The 27,570-nt window shown below is 43.6% G+C and overlaps 1 protein-coding gene across 6 annotated transcripts in view; it reads right to left on the reverse strand.

Moving 5' to 3' along the window:
- Eri3 (ERI1 exoribonuclease family member 3) overlaps positions 1–23,233 on the reverse strand; it is a 133,774-nt gene extending 110,541 nt beyond the window's left edge. For 2 of the 6 annotated variants that reach the window (XM_041651836.1, XM_041651834.1), the window contains exons 1-3: positions 22,847–23,208; positions 20,730–20,805; positions 7,984–8,261 (exon numbers count right to left, since the gene is read on the reverse strand). In XM_041651836.1, coding sequence (XP_041507770.1) covers positions 7,984–8,261; positions 20,730–20,805; positions 22,847–22,981 — 489 coding nt within the window. In that variant the 5' untranslated portion in view covers positions 22,982–23,208. The other 4 variants (XM_041651835.1, XM_041651837.1, XM_041651838.1 and 1 more) reach the window with 4 other exon arrangements.
- Positions 23,234–27,570: the final 4,337 nt, after the last annotated feature.

Genomic DNA, 27,570 nt, shown 5'->3' on the forward strand with positions numbered 1-27,570 from the left:
TAAGAGGATAAAAAATAATCATCCCAATGGCATCTTAATCAAAATGATGCAGAATCCTTTTTCCAACAAGACACAGTAATGGAGAAAGCATCTCCTAGTATCAGTTTCCTCACGTCAAACAACGGAGATGAGTCTGGAGAAGAAATGTAATCAATACAGGGGAGAAGAAAAACAGGACAGAACAGAGCAAGGGGATGAGAAGCCTACACACTCACTCTCAACATTCCCCTAGCTGACACTCTCGACCCCTCCTTTCTCCTTCTGCCTGCCAGTCTTCTAGTCACCCTGGCTCCCTGGCCTCTTCATTACATTCTTTTACAATCCTCTCAATGTTAACCAATTAACCATTTTACTGTTAACTTATTAATTTCTCAAGTGCCTAAACCTCCCTGGTCCGTTTAAGGTGTGTCCTAGCAGATCCAAATCCAAATCCCCAGAATTTGAAGTGAAAAGATGTTCTGTCAGTCTCCAGACACTGCCTTTCCCTTGAGATCTAGCATTCCACCCAACTGCCACCTTCAGTGACAGCTGACATACCAGCTTAGCCTCCCTGACAGTGCCTGGAGCCTCAGCCTGAGCTCCCACCACCTCACCACCATTCCCTGCTGACTTAGTTGATTTTGTCACATTCAACAAAAATCCTTATATTTCCCACTTTGACCCTAGCCTTTGTGCCCAGACCTTATTGGTTCATATTCCTAAACCTCTTCCACACTTAACGCTCTCACAGGCATCCCAATAGGATCTTCTAACTTGAATGTGAGAAGTAATATGTCACTGATACATATAACCCGATTTGTGAACTAGTGAACTCACATAGTGAACTAGTCACTGGACTTGGCACCTCTTTTCACACCTTTTGAACACTCTGGCAAATTAGCCCAAAAACCAGACCCCCACCCTGACCCAGAACTAAGTCAATCTACCCAATTTTCCTCTGTTAAACCCCTCAGGGTTTTTTGTTTTGTTTTGTTTTAAATCCCTGCTATAACAGTTGTTAGGGCTCAGGCCTCCATATGTCTCTGGTCTCCTCAATTTCTCAGAACATGAAGCCTGTTTGCCCCTCCTGCACATTATTAGTATGCAGATGGCTCCCACGACACCATGCTTTCCTGGAATGACAGTCAGTGCAGTGCCTGTTGGTGGTCACACATACACGTACTCTCCTAGACTCTGAGCTCCTTGAGGGTAGGCTCTAGGTCTCATTTCAGCAGTTGCTATCCAAAGAGGAAAAGGAGGCTTTTTCATTGCCTCCAAGGAGGTTAAAATGAGCGCCTCCCCATTCCTTTGCTGACTTAGTTGGATCTGTCACATCCAACAAAAACTCTAAAAGGCAGCTCAGCGTCACTGTTATTTACCGACCCTGATTTCATTCACCATGTATCAAGGCTCCTATTCTTTGGAGCTCTTTCCTACCACCAAACTTAGCCCAGTGCCTGACAAACCTGCATTCCAACAGCTGTCTCAGCCCTGGGGAGACCACCAGGATAATAAGAGGCTAGGGGGGATGTTTCCTGATTTGCACTAAATTATGTGGTGATTTTGTTACCAATGACCCAGTGCTCCCCAAGGAAAATTCCTGGCTCCACCCCCAGGCAACTCCACAGCCTAACTACACATCATGGCAGCTTAAAGGTATAAACCCTGGGGAAGGTAGAGAAGCAATCTGAATAGAGCAAATAAACCCACTTCGATCTTGTCCCTGCTGTGCCAAACACACACGGAGCACCACCATGCATCAGTGCGTCATTCCTGAAATGTATATTTTACTTGTGCATTGCTATGTCTGCTCTGACTAAAAAGGGGACCCTTGGCTTTCACATGGCGTTCAGACACAGTGAAGGTTGTTCCTATTCAGGGAACATTAGTGAGGAGCCACGGGGAGTCAGGATGAGGCCCATCCCTATAGGGAACCACAAGGAAACAACAGCCTGACGGGGGTGGGGGTGTGTGTGCCACTTTTATGGAAGCAGTGACAAAAGGACAAAAGGGTCTAGTGGACCACCCCATTCTTCCTACAATTACTGGCCACCAATAGTGAAATTCACTCATAGTGACCCTGGAAGAGGAGATGTGTTAAAGCAGATATAACTGAAAAGAAAAGCAATAATTGGTCTGATGGGCAGGAAAAAAAATTATTCTAGGAGTCAGGAGCCTGCGCAAGAACACTTACAGCTCATATGGTCGTCATAACTCAGCCCCCTCAAGCATTTTGTGCTCTGCTTATGGTGTTAACTTTAATGTCTTAACATATAACACCATCCACACTCACAAAATACGGCACACGCCAGAGAAGGCTGAGTTACAGTTGCTGGGGGAAGCATAACTTTGAATTTCCTGATTTTGGTGCATTTAATCTCAACCATAATGTTACATTAACGTTGGTTTTGCATTTCATTTCCCAGTTTAGAAAAGCATCAGCATCTTCGTCTATTTGTACAGGGAAAAAAAAAAAGGCAGGCTGACTGAAGCTGAAGACAGAGGGAGCAAAACCTAACAAGTGAGCTCTCTAAAATGTGGGGCCTAGTTCCTCCTACTTGGAGAAGCTGTAAACAGGACAAACTATTAGGAAGTGGGGAAGAGAGCTGATCTTTTTCTATAGGGTTCTTCCTTTTAACCACTTAGACTATAGGAACCAAAAACAGAAAACAAGAAGGCAGTTATATAGCAAAGAGCAATACTTAGAGTGTGGGGAGCAGGGGATCTTTTAGCCTTGAAGGGAGGAGAAAGGGAATCAATATAGTTTGATTTATAGTGATCTTAAATTCCTGCAAACTTCTCCAAAACATCTTTCACAAAAAGAAAAAAAAAGTAATGGTGCCAGTTCTAGGTTATGCTGAAATCCTCCAGATGATGCTCCCATTATCTGTCCTCTGTCACTATCAAACCTGTCCCCACCCTGCTCTTCAAAATTAACCCAGCACCTGCACAATTTTCTATAAAAGAGAACTCCTTTAATCATAATTCTAACTCAAAATGCAGATGGAATCTCTCCAAGGATTCTGAAGGGGGGCAGCAAAGGACCAAACAGTAGAAAACCTTACCCGCTAACACTGTGAGCACTTAAATACAGATGGAAGGAAAACAGTAGGCAGGATTGCTTGAAGTAGTGAGAAAGACTACCCAGAAGGCCAAGGGAAAGATGGAGGCAACAGCCAGGACTTCAACTCCCCACTTACAGAGAGCTGAAGCAGCCCTCCCTCCCAAGCCACACAGACAGCTGAGGTTACTTCATCCTCCCCACAAGCTGTGGCCTACACCTCATTTTCCTCACTTACATTTGCTTTGCTCTCCTCTGAACACTGAGGTGGTGAGAGAACTTGCCCTGAGGTTAAAGATGTACAATTAAAGAGCCACCAAAGCTTTCAGGCTGCTCTCTGAGCCCCAGGGTCACAACAACCATCACATCATGCACATCCACACCAAAATGAGCAAAGCAAGCTCCTGCCAGTGAGGACAAAGGAGCCACTGTTCCTGCAAACAGATAAAAATCTACTTCTGTATCAGAAGACAATTCCTAGTCAGAAGATAGAAAGGAACCACACTGCTGAAATTTAGAGTCTTGAAAATACTTGAAATCATCTAAATGAACATGTAAGTAAAAAGGTGTTTCTCAGTGACAAAGTTTCAAATTGAATGAACACTTACCACTTGAATCTGAATGAAAACATGTAAAACAAATACGATGAGCACAGAGTCAGAACACCAAGGCCTATTACTAGCAAACCACTCCAGGTTCACTTAGCTGAACAAAGTGCAAAGTAAACAGCAAAAATGATGACAAATGGAACAGACCAGATGTTTTACTGTATTTATAACCAATACCGTTATGCACCCAGGTCCAACAGAACACACACCTGTTAGTTTTTCATGGAACCATTCCTTTAAGATACTCTCAATAAGGGGACTCAAAGACTTTTGAAAATGAGAGACAGATGAGAGAAATGAGCTCCACAGCAAGCCTTCGACAACAGGGCTTCCCTGGGCCAGAGCCTGTTCACACACCTGAAAGGTATGGCATGCTCTAAGTTTTAAAGTCTAAAAGATCTAGAAGTCAGCTGGGCAGATACCGAAAGCACGAGAGCAGCTCGGTAGATTGGAGAGGAGCTAGGGTGGTTCTCTCTCCTTCTAGCCCAGGCCCAGCAACATACAGGGTTTCTCCATAAAAGCTTGTCATAGAACAACTATCTGTCACTCTGAAAGGCGGCACATTATATTCTAATGCTTTCCCTGCTTCTTCTGGAAGGTCCTTCCTACCACAATCTCAAGCTTTCTTCCTTCCATTTAAATCTGTGTAGGTTTTTTTTTTTTATCTTTTATTAAAATACAGAGCAAAATATTATTGAACTTAGTAAGAACAAGAAATCAGTGGTCAAAACTATCTTCCATTCATTCTCTTTCTTATTAGGCTTGCTTTTTGCCTGTAGTCATTTTTGTTCCTCCACTATGAGTTTTTCCAGCTCCTCAAATCCCTTGCTGACCGGAATACCTAGCAGGCAGGGGCTCTGATGAGACCCTGACCCACGGCAATCTCACTAGAAGGTACTATGCTATCTGGGACTGAAATTTTCTCTCATTCATCTTCCAAGTTTCCTCTGAATTCTATCAGGATCTTGGTATCTAGAAACCTTTTAGATCTTCCTTCTGCCCAAGAGGTGGAACTTTAAGTTGCAATTAATAGCAGGTCCTGGGCTCTCCCTCTTTTTCTTGCGGGTGGCCGGAGGATACAGATGTGTGGCCCTGATGCGCCTTCCCCCTATGCCCACACCTGAGCCCACAGCCTCGCAGAGCCCTAATGACATTGAGCTGGGTGCCATTTGTCACCTCCTCTAGATCCACTCAAATCCATCACTTGTCACAGCAAGGGTTAGATTGATCTGACAGGATTTGCTCTTCTTCACACCCATGTAAGTTATTACTGAGAATCCCACATTCTTCTAGCTGTTTGCTGATTGATTATCTGGCGATCAGGTCAAGTATCTTCTCTGGAGTCACAGTAAACCAACAGGTCTATAATTTCCAAGATCATTCGTATCCCCTCTTAAAGATAAGCAAGACAGCAATGCCGCCTTTCTCCAAGATCTCTAAAGCAAGAGCTAATGCTTAGGTAATAATGCATCTTAAATGCCCTGGAATCACACCATCAGGGTTCATTGATTCTGGAGACAGTCTTTACTCAGGTGCAGATCCTGGAAAACAGCACCAAGCTCTAACTCAGTGTGGGTCATGAAAACCTTCATGACAGACCAGCGGTGGTAGTGCATACCTTTAATCCCTGCACTCAGGAGGCAGAGGCAAGCAAATCTCTGAGTTTGAGGCCAGCCTGGCCTATAAACTGAGTCCCAGGACTGCCAGAGCTACACTTTCTAGAGAAACCCTGTCTTGGGAAAAAGAAGGAGGGTAGGGGGTGGGTACCTTTGAGCCTAAGTTTGGGAAACAAGTTGGTAACATAGGTGATCTAAAAACCAACCGTAATATCTTCAACATGATGACAGACAGACAGACAGCTGAACTTACCCTTGAAAGAGAGGTAAAAGATGACACCGACCAAGCAAACTGAGACATAAATCAGATTCCACATGCAAAAACACTGGCAAGACCTTCTGTAGGATAAGTGAACAGAGCTATGTAACTATCTGAGGTCATAATCCAGTAGAAAGCTAAGAAACACATACACATAAGCATGTTCCAGGAAGCAGCAAATGCAGAGATGATGGAGACTCGGGAGAGATAAAGATGAATCTCATGCAATAGAGGTGTGCTGGATTTAGAGTCATGCTCACTAAGGCATACCCAGGGACTGAAATTTTGTAAGAAAAGAGAATATGAAACATTAAAATGTGGATTCTGGATTCTCAACTCAGAAGCCAACCACCCACCCGCAGCCCCGCTGGCAGGAGCAGGAGGTAGAATGGAAGTGTAGCTTGGGCAGCTCCCAAGCAACATTCCCTTTCACCTAAAGTTTCTTCCCTTAGGGCACGGTCTTTGTCGAAACTGGCCTGATTGCAATGCTCCAGAGGCAAGCCATGAACAGGTAAGAGGAAAAGAGGAAAGGAAAGGGGTGTAGTGTCTTCGAAAGGTAAAACCATCTGACATTCTACAGACATACCTACCTCTAGAAAAACCTGACCACAGAAATGCAGCCAGTTTATCTTTCTGTGGTTTTCAGTGCCTCCCAAGTTTCAATGGTCTCCTAATGAAAGCTACTCTCACCAAATCAACAGGTCTGTGTATCCCAAAATTAGACACTGTAACATTGTAAGCACTGCAGGAGGAGCTGTCATCCTAGAGCTACCCACACCTGAGTCTCCACAATACAGTGAATTCCTCCCACCAGCATCCAACCATTCCAAACTAATCCAAACTTCTTGGTAACACTGCTTGAAAAGATTAAAAGGTCTTTGTATATAGTTGGTACTAAGGAAGAAAAGCAAAGATATTTTCCTTTCCAATAGACTAGCAATGGCACCTGTTCAGGCTATCTAATGTTACATAACAAATCATACTAAACCAGGTAATCCCATCGCTTAATGGACTGCGACAAAAGGATAGCAAGTTCAAAGCCAGCTTGGGCTATGAAATGAGTTCAAGGACACCCTAAACAACACAGTGAGATACTTTATAAAGGAAAAGCAAACAAAAAATATTCCAAAATGTGTGGCTTAAGAATCAATTGTTCAAGCTGGGCAGTGGTGGTGGCACATGTCTTTAATTCCAGCATTCAGGAGGCAGAGGCAGATGGATCTCTAAGTTTGAGGCCAGCCTGATCTACACAGCAAGTTCAAGGGTAGACAGAGCTACACAGAGAAACCCTGTCTTGAAAAACCAGAAAGTCACCCACCCTCTGAGACAGTGGAGCTGATCTATTGGGAGCTCACCAAGGCCAGCTGGACTGTGACTGAAAAAGCATGGGATAAAACTGGACTCCCTGAGCATGGTGAACAATGAGGGCTGATGAGAAGCCAAGGACAATGGCACAGGGTTTTGAACCTACGTAATGTGCTGGCTTTGTGGGAGCCTAGCCAGTTTGGATGTTCACCTTCCTAGGAATGGACGGAGAGGGGAGGACCTAGGACTTACCACAGGGCAGGGAACCCTGACTGCTCTTTGGACTAGAGAGGGAGGGGTAGAGGAGTGGGGGGAGGGGGAGAAGGGTGGGAGGAGGGGGAGAAGGGTGGGAGGAGGGGGAGGGAAATGGGAGGCTGGGAGGAGGTGGAAACTTGTTTTTTTTTTTTTCTCCTTTTCTCAATAAAAAAAAATGGAAAAAAAAAAGAAAAACCAGAAAGAAATGGGGGGGGGTTGTTAAGTGTTCTCTGTCATAGTTCCTAGGAGTCAGGAATGTGGCAGGTGCTGGGCTGGCAAATTCACTCCCATGATAGTTCACTAAAATGATTAGCAAGCTAGTGTTAGTTCTTGGATTACAGCCTCAGTTTCTATACATGTGTGTCTCTGCAGTACTGTTTGAGTATCCTCATAGTGTGGTAATGGCTTCTGCCAGAGCAAATGATCCAAAGGAGCAAAGCAGACTGTAGTGTTTCTTCTAACCAGTCTGTGACCTTAGTCACACGCTGTCTTTTCTACTACATTCCACTGGAGACAGGGTTACCTATGAGTCAGTGCAGACATGTTAACACGAGGAGGGAAGGTCACCTTAGAAGATGACTACCACAGCCTCCTTCAAAAACCACAAGGCAAGGGAAGGAGACAGGACCACAGAACCCTAGGAGAGGAGGAAGGCTGGGAAAGAAGTATTCTGATTCCCAAAAGCTGAGGTGAAAAACAATGTATCCACTTCTCTACAGAGACTTTGGCAGTTCTGTCTTGCCCTACCACACTTTTAACCAATCTGTCTTGGAAGGCAAATACTTCAAAGAGTAAATAAAAGTCAGAAGATAGGAGAAAACTCTGGGTCCCAGGAAGCAAGACACTCCTCCCTCCCTCTTACCCACCCAACCTTTTCTGAAGCAATGATACAGCAGTTACCTGAGGATGAATCTGTGGCTTGTCGCAGGTGGCCTCAAAGTCCAGCACTAAAAAGTAGTGATACCTCTGGGGAGGAAAGGGCACCATTGCCGCCATTGACGCGCCAAAGCCGTGGGCCGCCAGCTTTCTGGTAGATATGGAACAGAACTCCGGAACGCCACAGGGAGAAAATAAGTGGGAGCCCAGCACTTTTCTTGCTCTTGAAAGTAAATATGAAGAAAATCGAGCTGCTCCAGTCTGTAAAGGTGCTAGCATTGAGCATCCAGAGGCATCTAAAACTTAGGGGAGGAAAGTTAAAAGAAAAAGAAAAGAAAACGAAAAACAAAACAAAAACAGAGAGCCTGGGTTACTCCCCTCCCACTGTGGCCTGGTTCCATTCAGTCATCAGGAATATCCATGCAACCTGAACCATTCCCCACGGTCTCCAGGCCCATTTTCTGAATCACGGTTTGTTACTAAAGTTTAAGAGCCAGCATCTGCAGTGTTATTAGTACAATCCTGTCTCCTAGGTCTTTCTCAAAGCAACACACAAAACTGGCTTCATTTGTAAAATGGAGCACTAGTTCAAAAGAGAGCAGGAACAGGACTTCTGCAGTCACTTCTCAGGAGGCCATAGTTAGCTTTAAAGCAAAGGATTCCAGAGCAATTTGAAGTGAGCAACAGCACAATGAGTCTAGAAACAGACTCACTTCCTGTATGCTCTCTTCAGCTCTTTACACATCATTTGCCCCTGGAGCACCCACCTGTGACTTGACATCTCCACATACCCTCTGTTGTCTATCAGCAAGGAAGTACAAGAGCCAACAAAGTCAATCCAGGGAATTCTGATCATCACATTCTGATGATTCCCAATCTCCACACTGCTAAATAGCACCCTGGGGGAACTGGGGAGCAGCTGGCAACAGCCTCAGGCCTCCTCATTTGCTGCCTTGGGCCTCACTCTCTCCTAGAGGCCCAGAATGACTGTGAGGCCTTTTAAATAGAAAAGGGGAAGAGAAAACCCAGATGTGGCAGTAATGGGAGCATTTCTAAAAGTCTAGTAAAATTTTCTAAGGGAACATGTGCAAAAAAAAAAAAAAAAGGAATCATTTTTTTTTTCTTTACATTTTCCCTTTAAATTCACACAATATCTGCTCTCCTCTAAGGGTTAGCTAAATATAAAAATCAAAGCCTAAGTTTTACTCACAAATAACCTGATCCAAGAGAAGGAAAGAAGGCAGAAATATAGGAACGTGTCCTCCCCCACATTAGACCCAATACAGAAATGTTCCTCAAATAAGAAATCTTACCATTTAATACACAAAGTGCCATAAGTTTATGCTCCCTGATGCCAAATTCCAACAGAACCAAAGGCTTGTCTCTAACACTGTCTCCCCATGCAGGGTAGGACAGCACTCTGTGAAGGGTGGAGCACACTCAGACCCAATGAGGTCACTACCACCTGAACAAAAAAAAGTACAATGCAAATATGTCTTCTCTTCCCAGCTCTCTCCTGACTCCCTGAAAGCTACAACCCCTTGCCTGTGTTTCTATTAGGAAACACAGTAGTGTGGGCCCTCGGTCTCTGTATCTAAACATGAAATATCATGAGGATTGCATGAAGACTAAAAAAGATTCTTTATGGATCCTACCACAAGCACGGTACTTGTTTTTATCATTGCTTTACAGCTTCCCCCAGAACTCCTAGTCCAGGGAAGACACAGACAAGCTTGAGCTTCACTATGTAATTTCTTATAAAGGCAACAGGACCAAAGTCCCTTTGAGAGTCAGAATCCAAAATAAACCCATTCCCTCACTCACTCCTCTACAGTAACAGAAAACAAGTGACAGGATAATGGTTCCATTCCCCATCTAGTTTAAATGCAAAGTCTTTCTGGAACTTAGACCTCTTCTAACCAACTGAGTCAGGTAGCAAGACTTTTGAAACTCTTAATGTGTTATAGTATACATAGTACATAAATCAACTAGATTCTGCCTGCCAATACCACAGGCAATAGTCTTGACTAACAAAGATTTCCTGTTCAGCACTTACTAGCCATGGCATCACGGGCACACTCTGTTCTTCAATTCCCTGCCTGTAAAATGACAATAACAATAATAATAATAGTATCTACTTCTAAAGTGAGAATGGAATGAGAACAGAATTAAAACATCAAGAGCAGTATCTAGCATATATAAGATCAGAAAGTATTAGCTTACTATCATTACTACAGCTACGAAGGTGGCTCTTCCCTTGGTTAATAATGCTTACAAAGTTACCTCCAACATCCCTATAATTCTCTAGGCCTCCTAAAGGGCACAGTATACATACCCTATCTCCTCCCTTGGACAACACCCTGATAGCTAGAGGGCCTTCTTTCTTACAAGCTTTGTTTTCTCATTTGACTTCATCCACTTGAATGAAGTCTTAAGAATAGACTGGAGAGACGGCTGCTCTTCCAGAGCACCTAAGTTTGATTCCCAGCATCCACATGGTGGCTCACAAGCTGTAGCTCCAGTCCCAGGGCATTGGATGCCCTCTTCTGGCTTTTGCAGACACTGCACGCACACGGTAACCAGATACACATGCAGGCAAGCAAAACAGCCATATATGTAAAAATAATGAAGTAGATATTTGGAGGTCAGGCCTCCACATGTCAACACTAACTGGATGCCAAACTGCCTTCCTCACAACCAAAATCAGATCAAGTCAAAGAACAGAAGGCAATGCTTCCTCTTCCCTTTGTAAAAAATTCAATTCTAAGACCATTAAATGCAACAAAGAAGTATCTGTATCAGTTGGAGTTGGGAGAACAGAGGGGTCGAAATGAAGGATAAGAGCCAAGGCAGGTGAGAAGGGCATCCATGCAGAGGTGGCAAGGTTGACTGTACCATGTCAAAGCCAAGGGCAGAGAACACTCATGACAAAAGGAATTTATTGAGATTTACACACAAGATAAACAAGTTATTGTTGGGCTGGAGAGATGGCTCAGAGGTTAAGAGCATTGCCTGCTCTTCCAAAGGTCCTGAGTTCAATTCCCAGCAACCACATGGTGGCTCACAACCATCTGTAATGAGATCTGGTACCCTCTTCTGTCCTGCAGGCATACATACAGACAGAATACTGTATACATAATAAATAAATAAATAAATAAATAAATAAATAAATAAATATTTTTTAAAAAGAGAGAAACAAGTTATTGTTGAGGGAGGGGTAAAGAGCCAGTAACACAATAGTTACATACAAAAAGGAGAAGCAAAGTGCATCTATTAAGGATAATGGAAACCAAACCTGTAGTGTTGTTTGGAATTTGAATTCAATTCATGATTTCTGGTATAGATGTGGTGAACATGGATATGTAAATGTAGATATAAATAAAAGTATGATAACAGTCAGGTGGTGGCGGTGCACGCCTTTAATCCCAGCACTTAGGAAGCAGAGGCAGGTGGATCTCTGCGGGTTGGAGGCCAGACTGCTGTAGAGAGGGAGTTCCAGGCAGCTATAACTACAGAGAAACCCTGTCTCAAAACAAAACAAAAGTACGATTATACACACACAACTAGATATAAATTCACACTGTAGGCACTGACTAAGGACGAGTTAACAACAATGAGCACACTTAGCACACAAGTGCCTTCCATACACAACTGTCCACTAAAAGAACCAGAGCTCCTTGGAGAAATGGCAAGAAACTTACAAGATGAGCCTAAGATATCCTATAAGAAAGGAAGCGAATGCTCAAAGAATAATAGAAACATATCAAAGGGACTCAAAAGCTACCTTGAGAGGACTCCTCTGTTGGTCAAAAAAGAATGATGGAGATGGATTATAATGTAATGAATAAGCCAGAAAACCATGAGTTCATAAAGATTTAATAAATCCAATTAAAACAGAACCCTTATTAATTACAATAAGAAGGAATTTTATAATAGAAAAGATGAGCAGACATCATCTTACACAACTGGTCAAAATAAGCATCACTGCTAGTTGTGGCAGCACACAACTTTAATCCCAACACTCAGGAGGCTGAGACAGGAATACAAGGCCAGCTTTGTACACAGTGAGATACAGGTCAGCCAGAGTTACATCATGAGACCCTGCCCCTCCCAAAAAAAAAGGCGTCAATAATGGGATAAATCAAAATCACATGTTACTTGACAAGATGAAATGAGAACAAAGGATCATTTCTGATATCCTGCTGAAGAAGAATAATATGAGCCCAAGTGTAAGAAAGTATCAGACAAACCCTAATAGAGGAACAATACATCCAATAACCAGTCCATAATCTTCAAAAATATCAAAGTTATGTGTGTCAAGGAAAATATACCAAGGAAAGTCTAAAGGAGACTACAGACTTGATAACTTGATGTAAATCTGGTGTGGGACAATGGTCTGTATCCTGTCAATTATATTTTAAATAAACACTGATTGGCCAGTAGCCAGGCAGGAAGTATAGGCAGGACAACCAGACACAAAGTAGAGGCAGGGCAATGAGAACAGGAGAATTCTGGGAAGAAGGAGGTCCTAGTCTGCAGTCCTGGTTCATCCACAGAAGAAGCAAGATATGACTGATCTGCCAAATAAGGTACTGAGCCACGTGGCTAACACAGACAAAAATAATGGGCTAATATAAATTGTAAGAGTTAATAAGAAGCCTGAGCTAATGGGCCAATCAATTTATAGTTCATGTAGACCTCTGTGTGATTTCTTTGGGACTAAACGACTGCAGGAACTGGGCAGGACAGAAAACGCCAGTCCACACAAACCAGTGATCAACCACACCCTTTTGCTTTACTAAGAACATTCCTGGGACAATCAACAAAACTTGAATGGGATTTGTTGACTAGATAGAAGTTAACATATCGATGTGAATCATCTAATTTTGATAGTTGCAGTTAGGTAAGAAAAGAGCCTGCTTGCAGAAAATACACATCAAGTATCCTTAATAATAGGACATAAGTTCAGGACCTTAATTCTCAAATGGTTCAGAAAAGAAATCTTTGTATTGCACTTCTGATTTTTATGTAAATTCGGGTTGTTTCAAACTTTTGTTATTTTAAACACCTTCAAAACTCCAGGTACAGGACAGGTGCCTGAGTTCAGGGGCCCTCAATGCCACTGAGCCTCAACTGGAAAAGCTACCATCAGTGCCCTTTTGAACTGTCACTCTGGCCTCACACAGCCCTCTCAGGAAACGCCTGGTGATTCCTTCAACAGTAAACCACCTGCTCTTGCCTGTGTTAGCAGCTTGAGGTTTCTTTTCCATTGATGTCTTTATACTTTGCTACAAGTGTGCAGAATTTAAGTCTGTAGCTCCAATATCAACTGGGACTTTGGAATCCGGTTGAGGTGAAGAACTCAAACAATCTATGACTCTCTATATTTCTGCATACCATTTTTTATTAGAGAACAAAATTTATTCACATTTATTCTCAAACACCCTTTTCTTCTAGCAAATTAAAAGTAGTAAACAGGCCAGAGTAAAAGAAAAAAAATGAATGACTTTCATCTCCAAATGAAGGGCTCAGCTCCCCAACAGGGACAGGGAGGGGTAAATAGGGACTGCCCTGAGGCCAGTCCGATTTGGAGAAACAGGCCTGTGCCACAGCCCCTGGAGGACGGTCTCTGTGCAGAGTATTTACACAACAGACACCAATGGTTCCTCTGCAGCCATTACTGTCTATCAGGTAAATAACACATGTGCCAAGACACACATTTAATGAGGGAAATAATATGCCTTTATAAAAAGACTCAATCTGTATTTACCTGAGAGACCAAAGAAGCACCAAATCACCAGATTAGTGGAACCACAGAGGAGTCGTTCTGGTGTCTTGGGTAAATAGACATTTTATAGCCTCCATTACTGGAAAGGGAAGGGAGGGAGAGAGGGAGTCATTCTTCAACATCCACACACTGGCTAGGGGAAGCTTCAGATAGGACAAGCTGAGGAGTCCATCAGAAAATGTTGTCTCCTGACACTCCACCTCCTCAGTCACACACACTTGAAACCTCTGGGAGCACACGGGTCTATGCCATCCCTGGATCCAACACACACCATTCAAAACCAGTTGTGAAGCAGAAACTATATTCCAAAGAAATTCCACAGTACTAAGTTCACCTCACTCAAAAGCCTGGGCCACCCAGCTTTAGCTTCCCACTCCTGGGAAAGACATTATGTTATGCTAGGATGACTTAGCAATTATACTCAAGTACCCAAGTCATAGAAACAACAAAGATACCTGTCTGGAACCTATTTGGTCCCATGCAGCTAAAAATAGCCCGAGAAACATGTAAATAAACTTTATGACTTCAAAAGTCATACTACTGTGTGTGTTAGTAGAACACGCCTTTAATCCCAGTATGCAGGAGGCAGGTGGATCTCTGAGTTCGACTCCAGCCTGGTCTACAAAGTGAGTTCCAAGACAGCCAAGGCTACACAAAGAAACCCTTTCTTGAAAAAAACAAAAAGCAAACCAAAAGTGATACTACTCAATCAAATACACCTTTACTGCCAGAGCACTTCTGTGAAAATCAACAAGGAAGAAACCTTAAGAAGCAAACACAAGCCAGTCAGCCAGGGAGAAGCCAGAAAGAGGAAAGGTAACCCAAGACTCACTAGACAAGAAAGAGAAATAGCCAGGCATGGTGGTACAGACCTTTTATCTCAGCATGCAGAGTTAGAGGAAGGCAGATCTCTGTGAACTGGAGGTCAGCCAGGGTTACATAGTGAGCCCTGTCTCAAACAAAAAAAGGAAAGGAGGGAAGGAGGGAAGGAGGGAAGAGGGGAGAGGAAGAGAAATAACCAACCCAAGAGTTCAACGTCAGGGTTCCAGAGTGTTGCGCGTTCCAATGCAGGAAGCAGGTCTCAAACTCAAGCTTCTCTGCACTCTCACATAAAAAAGAGCCCAAGCACTCCGGTTAGTTTGCTAATGGCTACACTTAACAAGTGTCAGCTCCTAGCAATTGCACCACTTTCTGATAGCTCCAGGATGGGAAGGAAGCAGCACAAACTCTAATAGGGTCCTCATCTCAATGGTACACTCTCCTCTCAACACCCCATCTCTGCCTGGCCTATAGCCACAGTCACTGCTGCTTCCAGACAGGCCTAGCAGAGCTCTCTGACATCAGGAACAGCTGCTAATCCCAAATCATCAGCAGTGCTGATGTCATCAAAAGCTATCAGGAACACAAGTTCTAATGCCATCAATCAGCCATCTTAGCAGCTCAAGACAACACACTAGTACAGGCTCAGTAAAAGGGAGTTATTGTCAACACATGAGAACAAAGAAAGAAAAATGAAAACCTATTATAAGTCAGGCACTGTGCTAGTAAGTTACATATTTTGCCTCATTTAATCCTCTAACCATCATGTAAAATAGTAACTGCATTCCTATCTTATACACAAGGAAACTGGGGCTCTACTTTCCTTTTCCACGCTCAGTGGCTCATGTCCCTACCTGATTTCACAACACTAATAATTCATATCACCTTCAATTAGTTCTCTGAGGTAAGGTGGGATTTTTAAGAAAAATATAACTTAGCCTTGAGCAATAAAGAAATATAAACCATCCAGATTTTGTGTGTGTACATGGAGAGAGAGGTGTTTATTTTTTAAAAAATACACTTCAGCCAGGCATATGCCTTTAATCCCAGCACTCAGGAGGCAGAGGCAGGTGGATCTCTAAAGGCCAGCCTGGTCTACAGAGCAAGTTCCAGGACAGCCAGAGCTACATGGAGAAACCCTGTCTCAAAAAAAAAAAATAATAATAAAAATACACTTCAGCTTGAGCACAAAGCAGCGACAGTTAGAGGCACCTTGAATTAAAATAACTGCTGTACAGTACAAGGACCTCAGAGCCTCTTCCCATACACAAGCCCAGAGGTGTGACTCTCCCCACCTTACAGAGTGAGAAACTCTAAGGAGGTAGAGGTACAGTCAGCTCTTGCTCAAGTCCCCAAATTCGGTGCTTCCTTCTACAAATTTGGGTCTTGGCAAATGCTGCTCCCTCTGCTCTGGAAAGCACTGCTATTTTTTGATGGAGGAAGGTCATTGGTTAAATAAAAAGAAACTGCTTGGCCCTCATTGGTTAGAAGATAGGTGGGAGGAGCAAACAACAAAATGCTGGGAGGAAGAGGAAGTGAGCTCAGACTCCACAGCTCTCCCCTCGGGAGCAGACGCCTGAGAGAGACGCCATGCCCCGCTCCCGGGCAGACACACGCGATGAAGCTCCAACGCAGGATGGACTAGGCTAGAATCTTCCCGGTAAGACCGGTGCTCACAGATTATTAGAGATGGGTTGATCGGGATATCAGAATTAGCCAGTAAGGGCTAGAGCTAAAGGGCCAAGCAGTGTTTAAATGAATACAGTTTGTGTGTTGTTATTTTGGAGCATAAGCTAGCCAGGCTGCCAGGGTGCTGGGGATGCAGCCCCGCAGCTCATATTACTACAATTTTTCACCAGCAAATTAACACTTTCTTTGAAACCCAGCTAAACCCCACCCTTTTGTATATTTCTCTGACACCCCATGATAAAGTCAATGGTTTCCATGTGACCCAGTAGCACAGTTTATTCTAACGTCATGACTTATCATCTCAATAGATGCTGACACTAAGTACCTGTCTCCTCTGCTACTAACAATTTTCAAAGACTCCGTGAGGAAGGACAGAGGTAGCAACAGAGCTCTGCACGCATGTGCATGTAAAAAGAGGCATCCATGTGTGCACAAAAGCATATCTTGTAACTATTTTCTTGTTAGGCACTTTCATGCATTTCAGATTGTCACACAGCTTCAAAGAGGAACACTGTGTTTTAATCTAAATGGTACATGAGTTCTAGAAATCTGGAAACAGAGTTGGTTTCTTAAAAGCAACAACTATATTTTATTCATTTCTTTTACTCCCAGCACATAATCGGGCACAATTAAGAAAGTGAAGACTTGCTAAATGAATCATATCCCCAAAGTCATGGTGCCAACTACTCCAGAAGTAGAACATGCTAGACAGAGCACAGCCAAACAAAGCTAGCTAGCTTCCTTCCACTCCTTCTTTCCTTTCTGCCATTCTCACAGCTCAAACATTCTTACTCAGAGAGAGAGGGAGAGAGAGGGAGGGAGGGAGAGAGAGAAAGGGAGGGAGGGAGAGAGAGAGAAAGGGAGGGAGGGAGAGAGAGAGAGAAAGGGAGGGAGGGAGAGAGAGAGAGAATATTGCCTTGGTGCCGGAATACTATTAAAAGGATTAATTTAGGGTCCGGTGTTTGGACTGTCACATCCAATCACTACACACAGATCTACAGCTTCCCAAATCAGACTCATGCAAAAAGGAATCAATCGCAAGGACACAGAGGGTCTGAACAGGCATACTAATGGCCTTCTAAGGTGCCAGCGGCCAGCTTTGACACTCCCATAAATTATCTGCCTTTTGATTTTACCTGTAGCTGTGGGGCACAAGGCACAATTTTGAACATATCAAAGCAATCCCTTCTAACCCAAGGCTCCCCAAGGAATGGATCCCAAAGGAGGAAGAAGCTAAAACAACAACCCAAAGGGAATCTGCTTCCCAACAGGTCTGGCCCTTAAAATCATCAATTAAAACCCAACAAAACCAAATAAATAAAGCAGGATTCAAATAAAGTCTAGCAGAATGGATGGAGCATCAACACACTCTACAATGACTATGCATCTCTCGCTCAAGGGAAGAGAAATCACAGCAATCAACTTGCACAATTTCATCTGGAGGCAAGTCTACACTAGCTTTAACAGTCCTTTACACTGTGATCTTGGGCAACTCAATTTAACCTTCTTTGGTAGCAAGAAAACCAAAACAGACCACATGGCTTATTTCCCTGAGTGGGACAGAAAAGTAACAAAAGCACTCAAGAGGCACTTCACAGAGATGCAGGGTCAGTACTGTGGCACACCAATATATGATCCCGAAGAGGGAGGAAGGTTAGTAACAAGGGTGAGTCTTGGGATGCTGCTTAAACCTAAAGCTCCACACTTTATTCATGACATGTGGTCTATGGAACTCCTGCGATGTGCGAATTTTCTACAGTGAAAATGCATGCCTTGCTTTAGTTATAGCTGCCTCCTGTGGATCGGCTGAGCTTTTACCATGTGGACACAAGGAAACTGTGCAAGCACAAAGCTTAAGAAGCCAAAACTCCTATCAGCCAACTACTTCCTGCTTTTGGGCAGAATATTAGTAGTAGCACCCGCCTTTAATCCTGGCACTTGGGAGGCAAAGGCAGACAGATCTCTAGGAGATCGAAGCTAGCCTAGTCTACATAGAGAATTCTCATAGTGAGAGCCTGTCTAAAAATTAAAACAAAGAAAAAAAAACAGTATTAATGCACTACTAAGAGTTTCCTCTACATCATTAAAGCCTTTAAACAGTGCTATTAAATCCTACTATCTCCATTTTAGACAGCAAAGTGAAACTCAGAGAGGTAAGTGGCTTGACCAAGATCACAGAAACACCACTATCAAAAATCTGTAGGCTTCCCTCCATCACTGCAAGTACGCTGGGGCTCACAAAAGAGGAAGAACGAGGGAAACAGAGTGGCATTCTGACTGTAAACTTTCCACTCAACAAACAAATTTATTGGCTTCCTGCTTGAGACACACCATCACAGTTGATCTTGCAGACATTTCCAAAATCAGGCATGGGTTATCAATCTGCTACAGGCCAAGTAAGAATAGACCAATAGAACATACAGAATGAGGACAACTGCCTAGAAAGCTTAGGAACGCAGATCAGTTTCTGTGCATACAGCTCAAGTAATGCAAGCTATTAAGCAAGGATCCCTAAAATGAAGATCCCTCCAAGTGTTCCATTCAAGCCATACCTCTTTCAACAGAAGTTTCCAAAAATATTTTAATTCACAGTATGCTGACTCTCTCTTTTGCAATCTGTGAAATAGTAGCTGGCTAGCATTTCCAAGAAATTCTCTAGTAGACACCTTTTAAGTGTCATTAGAAAGACATGAAATTAGTAAAGAGAATTAATACCAACACACACACACACACACACACACACACGAGTTCAATTATACTTGATATGGTCCTTAAGGACCACAAAACTAACCATAAGGGGAATAAAACTGCTACCCCCAACTCTTGACTGTTCTGCTTCCAGTTTTATCTGCCCCTTCAATCCATTCTTCATACTGATAGCGAAACAAGTTTTCTACAACACAAAACTCCTAATTATAATCTTCATCTTTTTTTCCTTTTTCTTACTGTTTTGCTTTGCAACACAGGCTTGCCTTGAATGAATTAGCAGTCCTTCTAAATACAGGAGTACACCACCACCCCAAGCTGCTTACAATCTTTCAGTGGCTTCTTACTGTTCTAATTTAGAGGTCGGCAAACTATGGTTCATGGGCCAAATCCAGCTGCAACCCACTTTTATAAATAAAGTTTTACTAGAACACAGTCATTTCCACTTTCACAGCATCCACAGCTGATGAAAAGCTCACTACAAGCTGTACAGCTGTAAGAGTCACAAAGCCTCAATATCTATTCCTGTTCTTTCTAGAAAAGCTTGCTAACCTTTAGTCTTTTTAACTGCCCCAATCTGCCCACCTCCCAGCACCGTCTAAACAGTTTCTAAGGCCCAAGCCTCTGCTCACCTTTCCTGCTTCACTCCCCATCTGCCTTTCAATTACACTGACCTACCTCAAACTCAACAAAGCTCTGACACTTGGTCCCTCAAGTGTTTAATTCTAAGTAAGGAAGCTGATTCCTCTGAGAAGCCATCCCAGAGTCTACAAGCCCAGGTTGGGGTCACTCCCGTAAACCCAGACAACCTAGGTCCCTTTCTTTAGTACTATTGGGTGTATCATAACTGTTGCATTACTATTGATCTCTCCTATGGATCTGAAAGGTTTTTAATATCATGGGCAGTCTTGTTTACTACTGTAATCCGAGCAACTAGCAAAATGTCTGGGTCCTAGTTATTGAACAAATGACTCCCAATTCCACCTTTTTACTAAGTTCAGGTGGAAGGAGGTGGGAGCTCACCAGCCACTAGCTCAAAGGTGACACACAACTCAAACTCAAATATATCACAAGAGCCACACGTGAGGTGGTCTTACGGTTGAACTAAAATGAATATGTCTCAGAATATAGGGCTATTCCAGCGATACTCAATTACCCTAAAGGTGAGGTACTCATGAGGTATCTATCAAAGAAATCAAGGCTAGGCACGGTAGTCCATGCTTATAATCCAGCTACCAGGCAGAGTCTGACACAGGAGCATCACCAGTCTGAGGCCAGTATGGTCAATTTAGTTAAGATCAAATATAAATTTTTAAAAAGGAGAGAGAGAGAGAGAGAGAGAGAGAGAGAGAGAGAGAAGAAGAAGAAGAAGGAGGAGGAGGAGGAGGAGGAGGAGGAGGAGGAGGAGGAGGAGGAGGAGAGAGGAAGAAGAGAGGGAGGGAGAGAGAGGGGAGAAAGACTAGGAATTTTGTTCAGTGATGGCATGCTTGCCTAGCACGTTGCAAGGTCCTGGTACTGAGGTATATTCCCCAGTACTGAGAAAAATAAAAAAATAAAAAAATCATGACAGAACTGGAAAGTCTAAAGTCTAGATCATTCATCTCCAACTCTTACTCTAAAGATTGTGGTCGACTTCAGTTGCAGGAAACTTGAGCACATGCTACTTTATCAGAAGTGCAGAAAAATGCAATCTGCACCAGGCCCCATCATGTACCCACCACACTCAAACAGTCAGACACCAAACGAGATCATGCAACAGGATTCTCACCTCTCCTTACTTCGAAGATGCCAAGACTGGCAGCTGGAGACGCTGAAGGGTCTGTGAGAGCTGGAAAGCCCCAATGCTGTGGACAAACACATATCTCTGCAACAGGTATATTTCAATTCAAGGGTTTAAATTCTCATTAAGGGTCACTCTCAAACTCATAATGAATTCAAACTTTGGAATATATAAAGACAATGGTACTACAGACCTTTCAGATGCTATTGACTGATATATATATAAAATATACCTATATATGTATATATGTGTATATGTGTATGCATGTATATATAGGTGTGTAATACACATATATATGGGTGTACATATATATATGAATTATGAATTTCACATGTTCTCTGATATATTGTTCTTCCTAAGGAAGTTTATTTTCTAGAAATAACAAATATTCATAATATCTGAGCCTCAACTAAGAAAGATGGTCATGAAGCGATGGCTCACTGGATAATTTCAGAATTCTATCAAACAAGGACACAAGGCTAGCAGTATTCAGAACTCAGGAACTGGGGCTGAGCCAAGACTGAAGAGAAGGGTTCATTGCTACAAACCTATAGGCAGTAACTGGAATAGAAACACAGATCAGGAAATACTTTCAAAATACTTCCAAGTCGGCCTCAAATTCTAAGAAAGTCAAGCTAGCCAAATCCCAAATCAACACATCAAGGAAGCTAAGCATAGGTGGTACATGAGGAGGGGCCAACCAGGGCTACACATCAAGACCATCTAAAAAAATAACAATTTTTTAAAAGTATCAAGGAATATCTATCATATTTATCACCTATTTCAGATATTCTTCAGGACAAGAAATCACAGACATGCTCTTTTAAGACAGTGAAACCCTGTGCACAAACATCTATTGATTGGAGCCAACATATTCCTGTCTGCCATTCCACACACTTAAGACTCGATTCTCTCCTGATCCCTCCCCACCTTATCCCATACCAGAGTAAACTTTCCAAAAATGAAATGGAATCAAAGCACTTCTATCTGGAAATTTCAAGTTTGAGGGAGAGCTCTTAGGCAAGCTCTATGACCTAGCTAGCTGATTATCGGCATGATCTTGGGGCAGGAATTGTTAATGAGCTTTTAATTTGGAGTGCTTAAGTTGCCAAAGTGCTCTGAGCTCCAGTGAAGCACCACAGAATCCATAAAGGAGCCTTATCAATCACCTCCCGGCAGCTTCCTTCCCCCACCCGGCACCTGCCGACTGTCAGCCAAGTGGCTTTCTAACCAAGATCACAGGCACACATTAGTGGAGTCACACTCCACGTCACTGTTTATAAATTGGCTTTTAAATGGTGGGGGATTCAAGTATAATATACTTAAGGTCCAAGAACGAGCCCACTAAAACAAGGTCTACTGTGTACGATAAAGTCAGAATAAAGCTGAATTTGATGAAGCCAGTTTCTGGTACAAACCCCACAGTCAAAAATCATTCAGCCAATCACAACCTACTACAGTCAAATAGAGTATAGTCTTTAGCCAATGGGATTCATGTTTCGCTGCCCTTAACACTGGAAAACCGATGAAATGCACTAGCAAATGCATGCATAAAAATGGTCAGAGACAATTGTTGGTCCTAGTCATTGCAAAATCCTTATCCTCAGATGAGGGGCCCCATATCCAGCATCTTCCAGGTCAACATCCAACATCCCAAGTCATGCTTTGTTTTAAGAAAACACCTGTTGCTGGGCCATTTGCAATAAAGGCATACAAAAAACTACCCAGATTAAGGCCCTTTCTTCATTCTGACCACCATCATTACCCATAGCTTGGGGCTTACAAGGAAGTAAAGTGCTAACGTGTGTTCTGGGATGCGGAGGGGGTACTCTATATATCTACTAATTCCTTAATCTATTTCTATTTTCTCTGGTCAAATCTCCCTTCTTCTCCAGTAATCTCAAATTAGGCCCCTTCATTAACTCATCCCACCTATCTCGCAAAGCCCAGCTCCACCCCCAGCTCCCCCTTCCCCAAGTTAGAACATGCATCCAGGGTGAGCACACGGACCAGTATTCCAGGCTGCGTGAAGTGTGCGCGCCACGACCCACACCCCACATGCATTAGCCAGGGCCCAAGCTAGGGGCCCTCTCAATCTCACCCACCCCAGGGTGTTGCCCCCAGTTCGGGCCCATCCAGGTCCAAGGGAGCGTAAGGGGAGGGGCAGGGGGCCAGGAGACCAGCCCTCCTTCCCAGGGCCGCCCCCGCCCCCCGTCAGCTGCCGGAGAGGCTGTCGCCATGGCAACGCCCCCTCCTCCGGGCCAGCGCGGCAGGCTCTCTCCAGGTGCAGGCCCCGACGTCTCCCTCGGCCTCAGCAGGCGGTTGGAGCAGTTGACGGCAGCGGGCACGGCCCGCGCCGCCTGCGGCGCTGACCAGGCAGAAGCAGAGCCAGCTCCGCCCGCTCCCCACAGCCCGTTCCAGGCCGCCTCAACAGCGGCAGCCAGCACCACGAGTCCACAACACACCGACTCACCTCCGCGCACTCTGACCCCGATCGACGCGGTGGACGGGCGGGCGCAGTAGCCAACCGCTGAGCCCGCTGCTGGCACCTTTGGCCAATGAACTACAATGAGGCGGGGCTTCTTCTCCCCAAACGCTCTCTCTGCCGCCGACATGCGCGCTAAGGTGTGTCAAGATGGTGACTGTTGGCGCTGAGCCTTGTGGGACTTGTAGTTTGGAGGAGACACGTCTTCAGAAGAGAAGGGGAGGGTCACTTCTGAACAGTAAAAGGGATTTTCTTAAAAATAAATAAATGAGAGTAATAGTAAAATAAACCGAAAATTTCGACAGGCTTAGAATCACACAGATTCTCTACTTGTTTTTCCCTCCTTCACTGTAGGCACACGGTGAGTATGGGCTCAGGAGATGTTTTCTTTAGGCAACACCTTCTGTGATTCATTCGTCAACAAGTAATCATTATCTACTTTCTGATTACGGACCTGGGGGAGATCTGGAAAGAAGGAAGGCGTCTTCGGATAAGAAGAAAATGCTTAGATGTTTTAAGGGCCTGTCAAAAGGAAGAAGCTATTGGCTTGTTCAGGTCCCCCCAGAGGAAATGTCAGGGTTAAAAGGATTCCGGCCATAGCTAGGGAGGTGGGGGTGGGGTCGAGATGTAGTTTCTCCAGGCAGCTGGGGAAAATTTACACCTAGAGCGGTGGGTGAGTGTCTCCATCTTAGCTATACTTCTCTGGGAAGTCATCATACCTTGTTATGAAATGGGAAAGCTTTGGTCTTAACCAAGCCGCTGATGATTTTGACATCCTCTTAGTCAGATCCATTTTAGGAGCCATCTTCAGTTCCCAAGCTTCTCTGTCTGCCACCTGCTATTTTCACTTAAAACAGTTGGTATCAGTGCTGGACCCTGCCACCTCTGAGATCTTAGCATAATGGTTCCTGTCTGCGCTGGAAATGCCTGTAATCCCCGTATCAGGGAATGCCTTCTTTAATCTCATCCACATAATGGGTAAGGTGGTTCTACTGTGAACCTACAGAACTGATCGCGGTGCTTTCCAATTGTCATCTCCTTGCCATCTTTCTCCTGGGAATTTAAACTCGTTTAAGATAGGTATTATTTCCATATCGTTCATGCTGCATCCAGCTATAACCCGGTATAGTGTCAGCGAGAGAGCAGCTATGCAGTAAAATGCTTGTGACAAATGAGGGAGCAAACAGAAGCAGAAACAGATATCCTTCATTCCCAAGGCAGGAAAGTGGAGGCGTGATTGCCTGTCCTCCAATTCTTGGAACTGAAACCGGGGCCTCTTCCTTCTATTATTACATAAACATTAACCTAGGTTGGCCCAGTTGTCAACACGTGTTTATAATTCAGTATTGGGCACTGTCTGTTGCTAATGATTAAATGGTAAGACATATAAAACCCGTATCCTTGAGGCAATTCTCTATTGAAAAGTGAATGGAGAGGGATGGACAATGAACAAATAAATATATACAAATAAATATAAAAATAAGACAAATAAGAGGTCATTAGATAGCGTCTTCTTTTGGGTTTCAAAACACCGTGACAAAACTCAACTTGGGAAGGAAAGCGTTTATTTTCCTTATACTCACACATCACAGTTCATCATTGAAGGAAACCAAGGCAAGAACTCAAGGAAAGAACCTGGAGGCAGGACCCGAAGCAGAGGTCACAGGGGAACACCACTTTCTGGCATTTCTTTGTAGCTTGCTCACCCTGCTTTGTTTTGTTTTCGAGACAGGTTTTCTTTGTGTAACAATCCTGACTGTTGTCCTGAAACTTGTTCTGTAGAACAGGCTGGCCTCAAAGTCAACAAAGACCCACCTGCCTCTGCCTCCCATGTGCTGGGATTAAAGGCGTGCGCCACCACCACTGGGCTCAAGCTGCATTCTACTAGTGCCCAGGACCACTAGCCCAGAGATGACACCACTCTCAGTGAGATGGACACTTCCTCACCAATCACCAATCTGGTGGGGCATTTTCTCAGCTGAATTTCCCTCTTCCCAAATGACTCTAGCTTGTGACAAGTTGCCATAATACTCGTCAGAACAGATGGCCTTTCCTGTTTCTGGTCTGTCCTGAAAGCAAAGCGGAGAGTTTTTGTTTGTTTGTTTGGCTATAAGAATAAAGTAGGGCTAGAGAGCTCAATGGGTTTGGGGGTATTTTGTGACATTTGCCACTGCCAAACCTGACAACTTGAGTTCCATACATCAAGATTTGCATGACTGAAGCTGTCCTCTGACCTCTACAGGCACACACTCACACAAGTAAATTTAAATTTTATTTTATTTTCAAAAAGAATGAAGTAAGCAAAACCAGATGTGGTAGTTCAAACATGTGCTCTCAGCACATAGGAGGCTGAGGTACAAGATTCTTGAATTCAAGGGCAGCAAGTTAGGGTAGAGACTGAGACTCTATCAAAAAAAAAAAAACAAGCAAGCAACAAGAAAGATAGGAAGGAAGGAAGGCAGGAAGAAAGAAAGAAAGATAAGTCTCTTCCAGTGTTGTGGTGCACGCTTGTAATCTTAGCATTTAGGAGGCAGAGGCAGGATGATTTCTGTGAGTTTTGAGGCTAGCCTGGTCTAAATAGCAAGTTACAGGCTAGTCTGAGCTACATAATAGGACCCTGTCTTGGAAGGAAGGAAGGAAGGAAGGAAGGAAGGAAGGAAGGAAGGAAGGCCATTTACCAATTTAGAAGCATGCAGGCGAGACAACAAAATTCCTAAAATTTAAAAAGGATACAGAAAATATCAAGCGAACAGGAGAGAGGTTAAAATGAGAGACTTATTTTAAGATCTAGCCCAAATACCACCCTCCATGTAGCCTTCCATGTGTGACTGCCACCCAGGGTGCACTCCTTCCTTTGTGGTCTTCTAGGACTCAAACGTTCAGCTTCCAGGACAGCTCTAAGCCATAAATTCTCTTTGGACAAAGACCATGAAACTATATTCAAACAGCAGAGAATGACGGACAATGAGGACTGCTAAGAAGTCAAGAACAATGGCACTGGGTTTTGATCCTACTGCACGTACTGGCTTTGTGGGAGCCTAGGCTGTTTGGATGCTCACCTTACTAGACCTGGAAGGAGGTGGGAGGTCCTTGGACTTCCCACAGGGCAGGGAACCCTCACTGCTGATGAGGGAGGGGGACTTGATTGTGGGAGGGAGAGGGAAATGGGAGGCGGTGGCGGGGAGGAGGCAGAAATCTTTAAGAAATAAATTAATTAATTTATAAAAAAAAAGAACTTGGTATATACTTAGCACCTTACAAAGCTGTCCAATGCTTTGTAAGCTTTTAGGTCTCTCAAGCCTTGGTTCTTTAGTATGGCTCTAGAGCAGGACTTCCTAAACTTTTCCACTCATGACCCCCCCTCTTTTTTGTTTTTTAAGAGAGGGTTTCTCTGTAACTTTGGAACCTGTACTGGAACTCGTTCTGTAGACCAGGTTGTCCTTGAACACAGATATCCACCTGCCTCTGCCTCCCAAGTTGCTGGGATTAAAGGCGCGCGCCACCACTGCCCAACTGATAGCCACTTTCTTTCTTTCTTTCTTTCCTTTTTTTTTTTTTTTTTTTTTTTTTTTTTTTTTTTTTGGTTTTTCGAGACAGGGTTTCTCTATTTAACCCAGGACCACCAGGCCAGGGTGACACTGTTCCCAGTGGGCGTGGCCCTCCCACATGTACCATCAACCAATACAATGCCACCAAAGATTTTCTCACAGGCATCTTCCCCACTGAGTTTCCTTTCCCAGATTATGCAGGTTTGTGCCAGGTTGGCAGAAAAGCCAACCAGGACATAATGCTTAGCACCATTTCAGAGATGGCTGAAAAATTATTTAGTGGTCTTTTTATATACACATAAAATTCAAGTCAGCAACTCAAACAGCAATTTTTAAAATCAAACATTCTAACACACTACAACCCAAAGATAAACTCTCTTGACACTTACATGGACTAGGGAATGATAGGAAAATAGTAAAAGACCTTTTTCCCATAATTAAAGCACCAATGCTTCTATTAGAGCAGCACACTTTACCTGTGCAGTAAGAACACTGCGGTTCATAAGCTACAGCTGTCTTGAATCTGAGCGGAGGTGTTTCACACAGCATCGGTTGGAGCTGGGTGGTGTGACAGCAAGCACAGTGCAGAGCTGTACGTTGCATGTTTAAGGCCAAGGCTGCAGTGCAGACCCACGTTACAACATGAATGAGCATGTCCAGAAACATCTCAGACTCTTTACACATTTGATTTAAAAATTTTTTTTTGGCCATTTCACATTCAGAAATTTTTTTACTATTGCCATTTTTTGTATATATCCCCAACCCCCAGCAATCTGTCCTATTACCCTTATTGGGG

This window comes from Microtus oregoni, unplaced genomic scaffold (assembly GCF_018167655.1).
Source record: "Microtus oregoni isolate MIOR12 unplaced genomic scaffold, Mior012 000005F_ref0000423, whole genome shotgun sequence".
Classification (NCBI taxonomy): Eukaryota; Metazoa; Chordata; class Mammalia; order Rodentia; family Cricetidae; genus Microtus; species Microtus oregoni.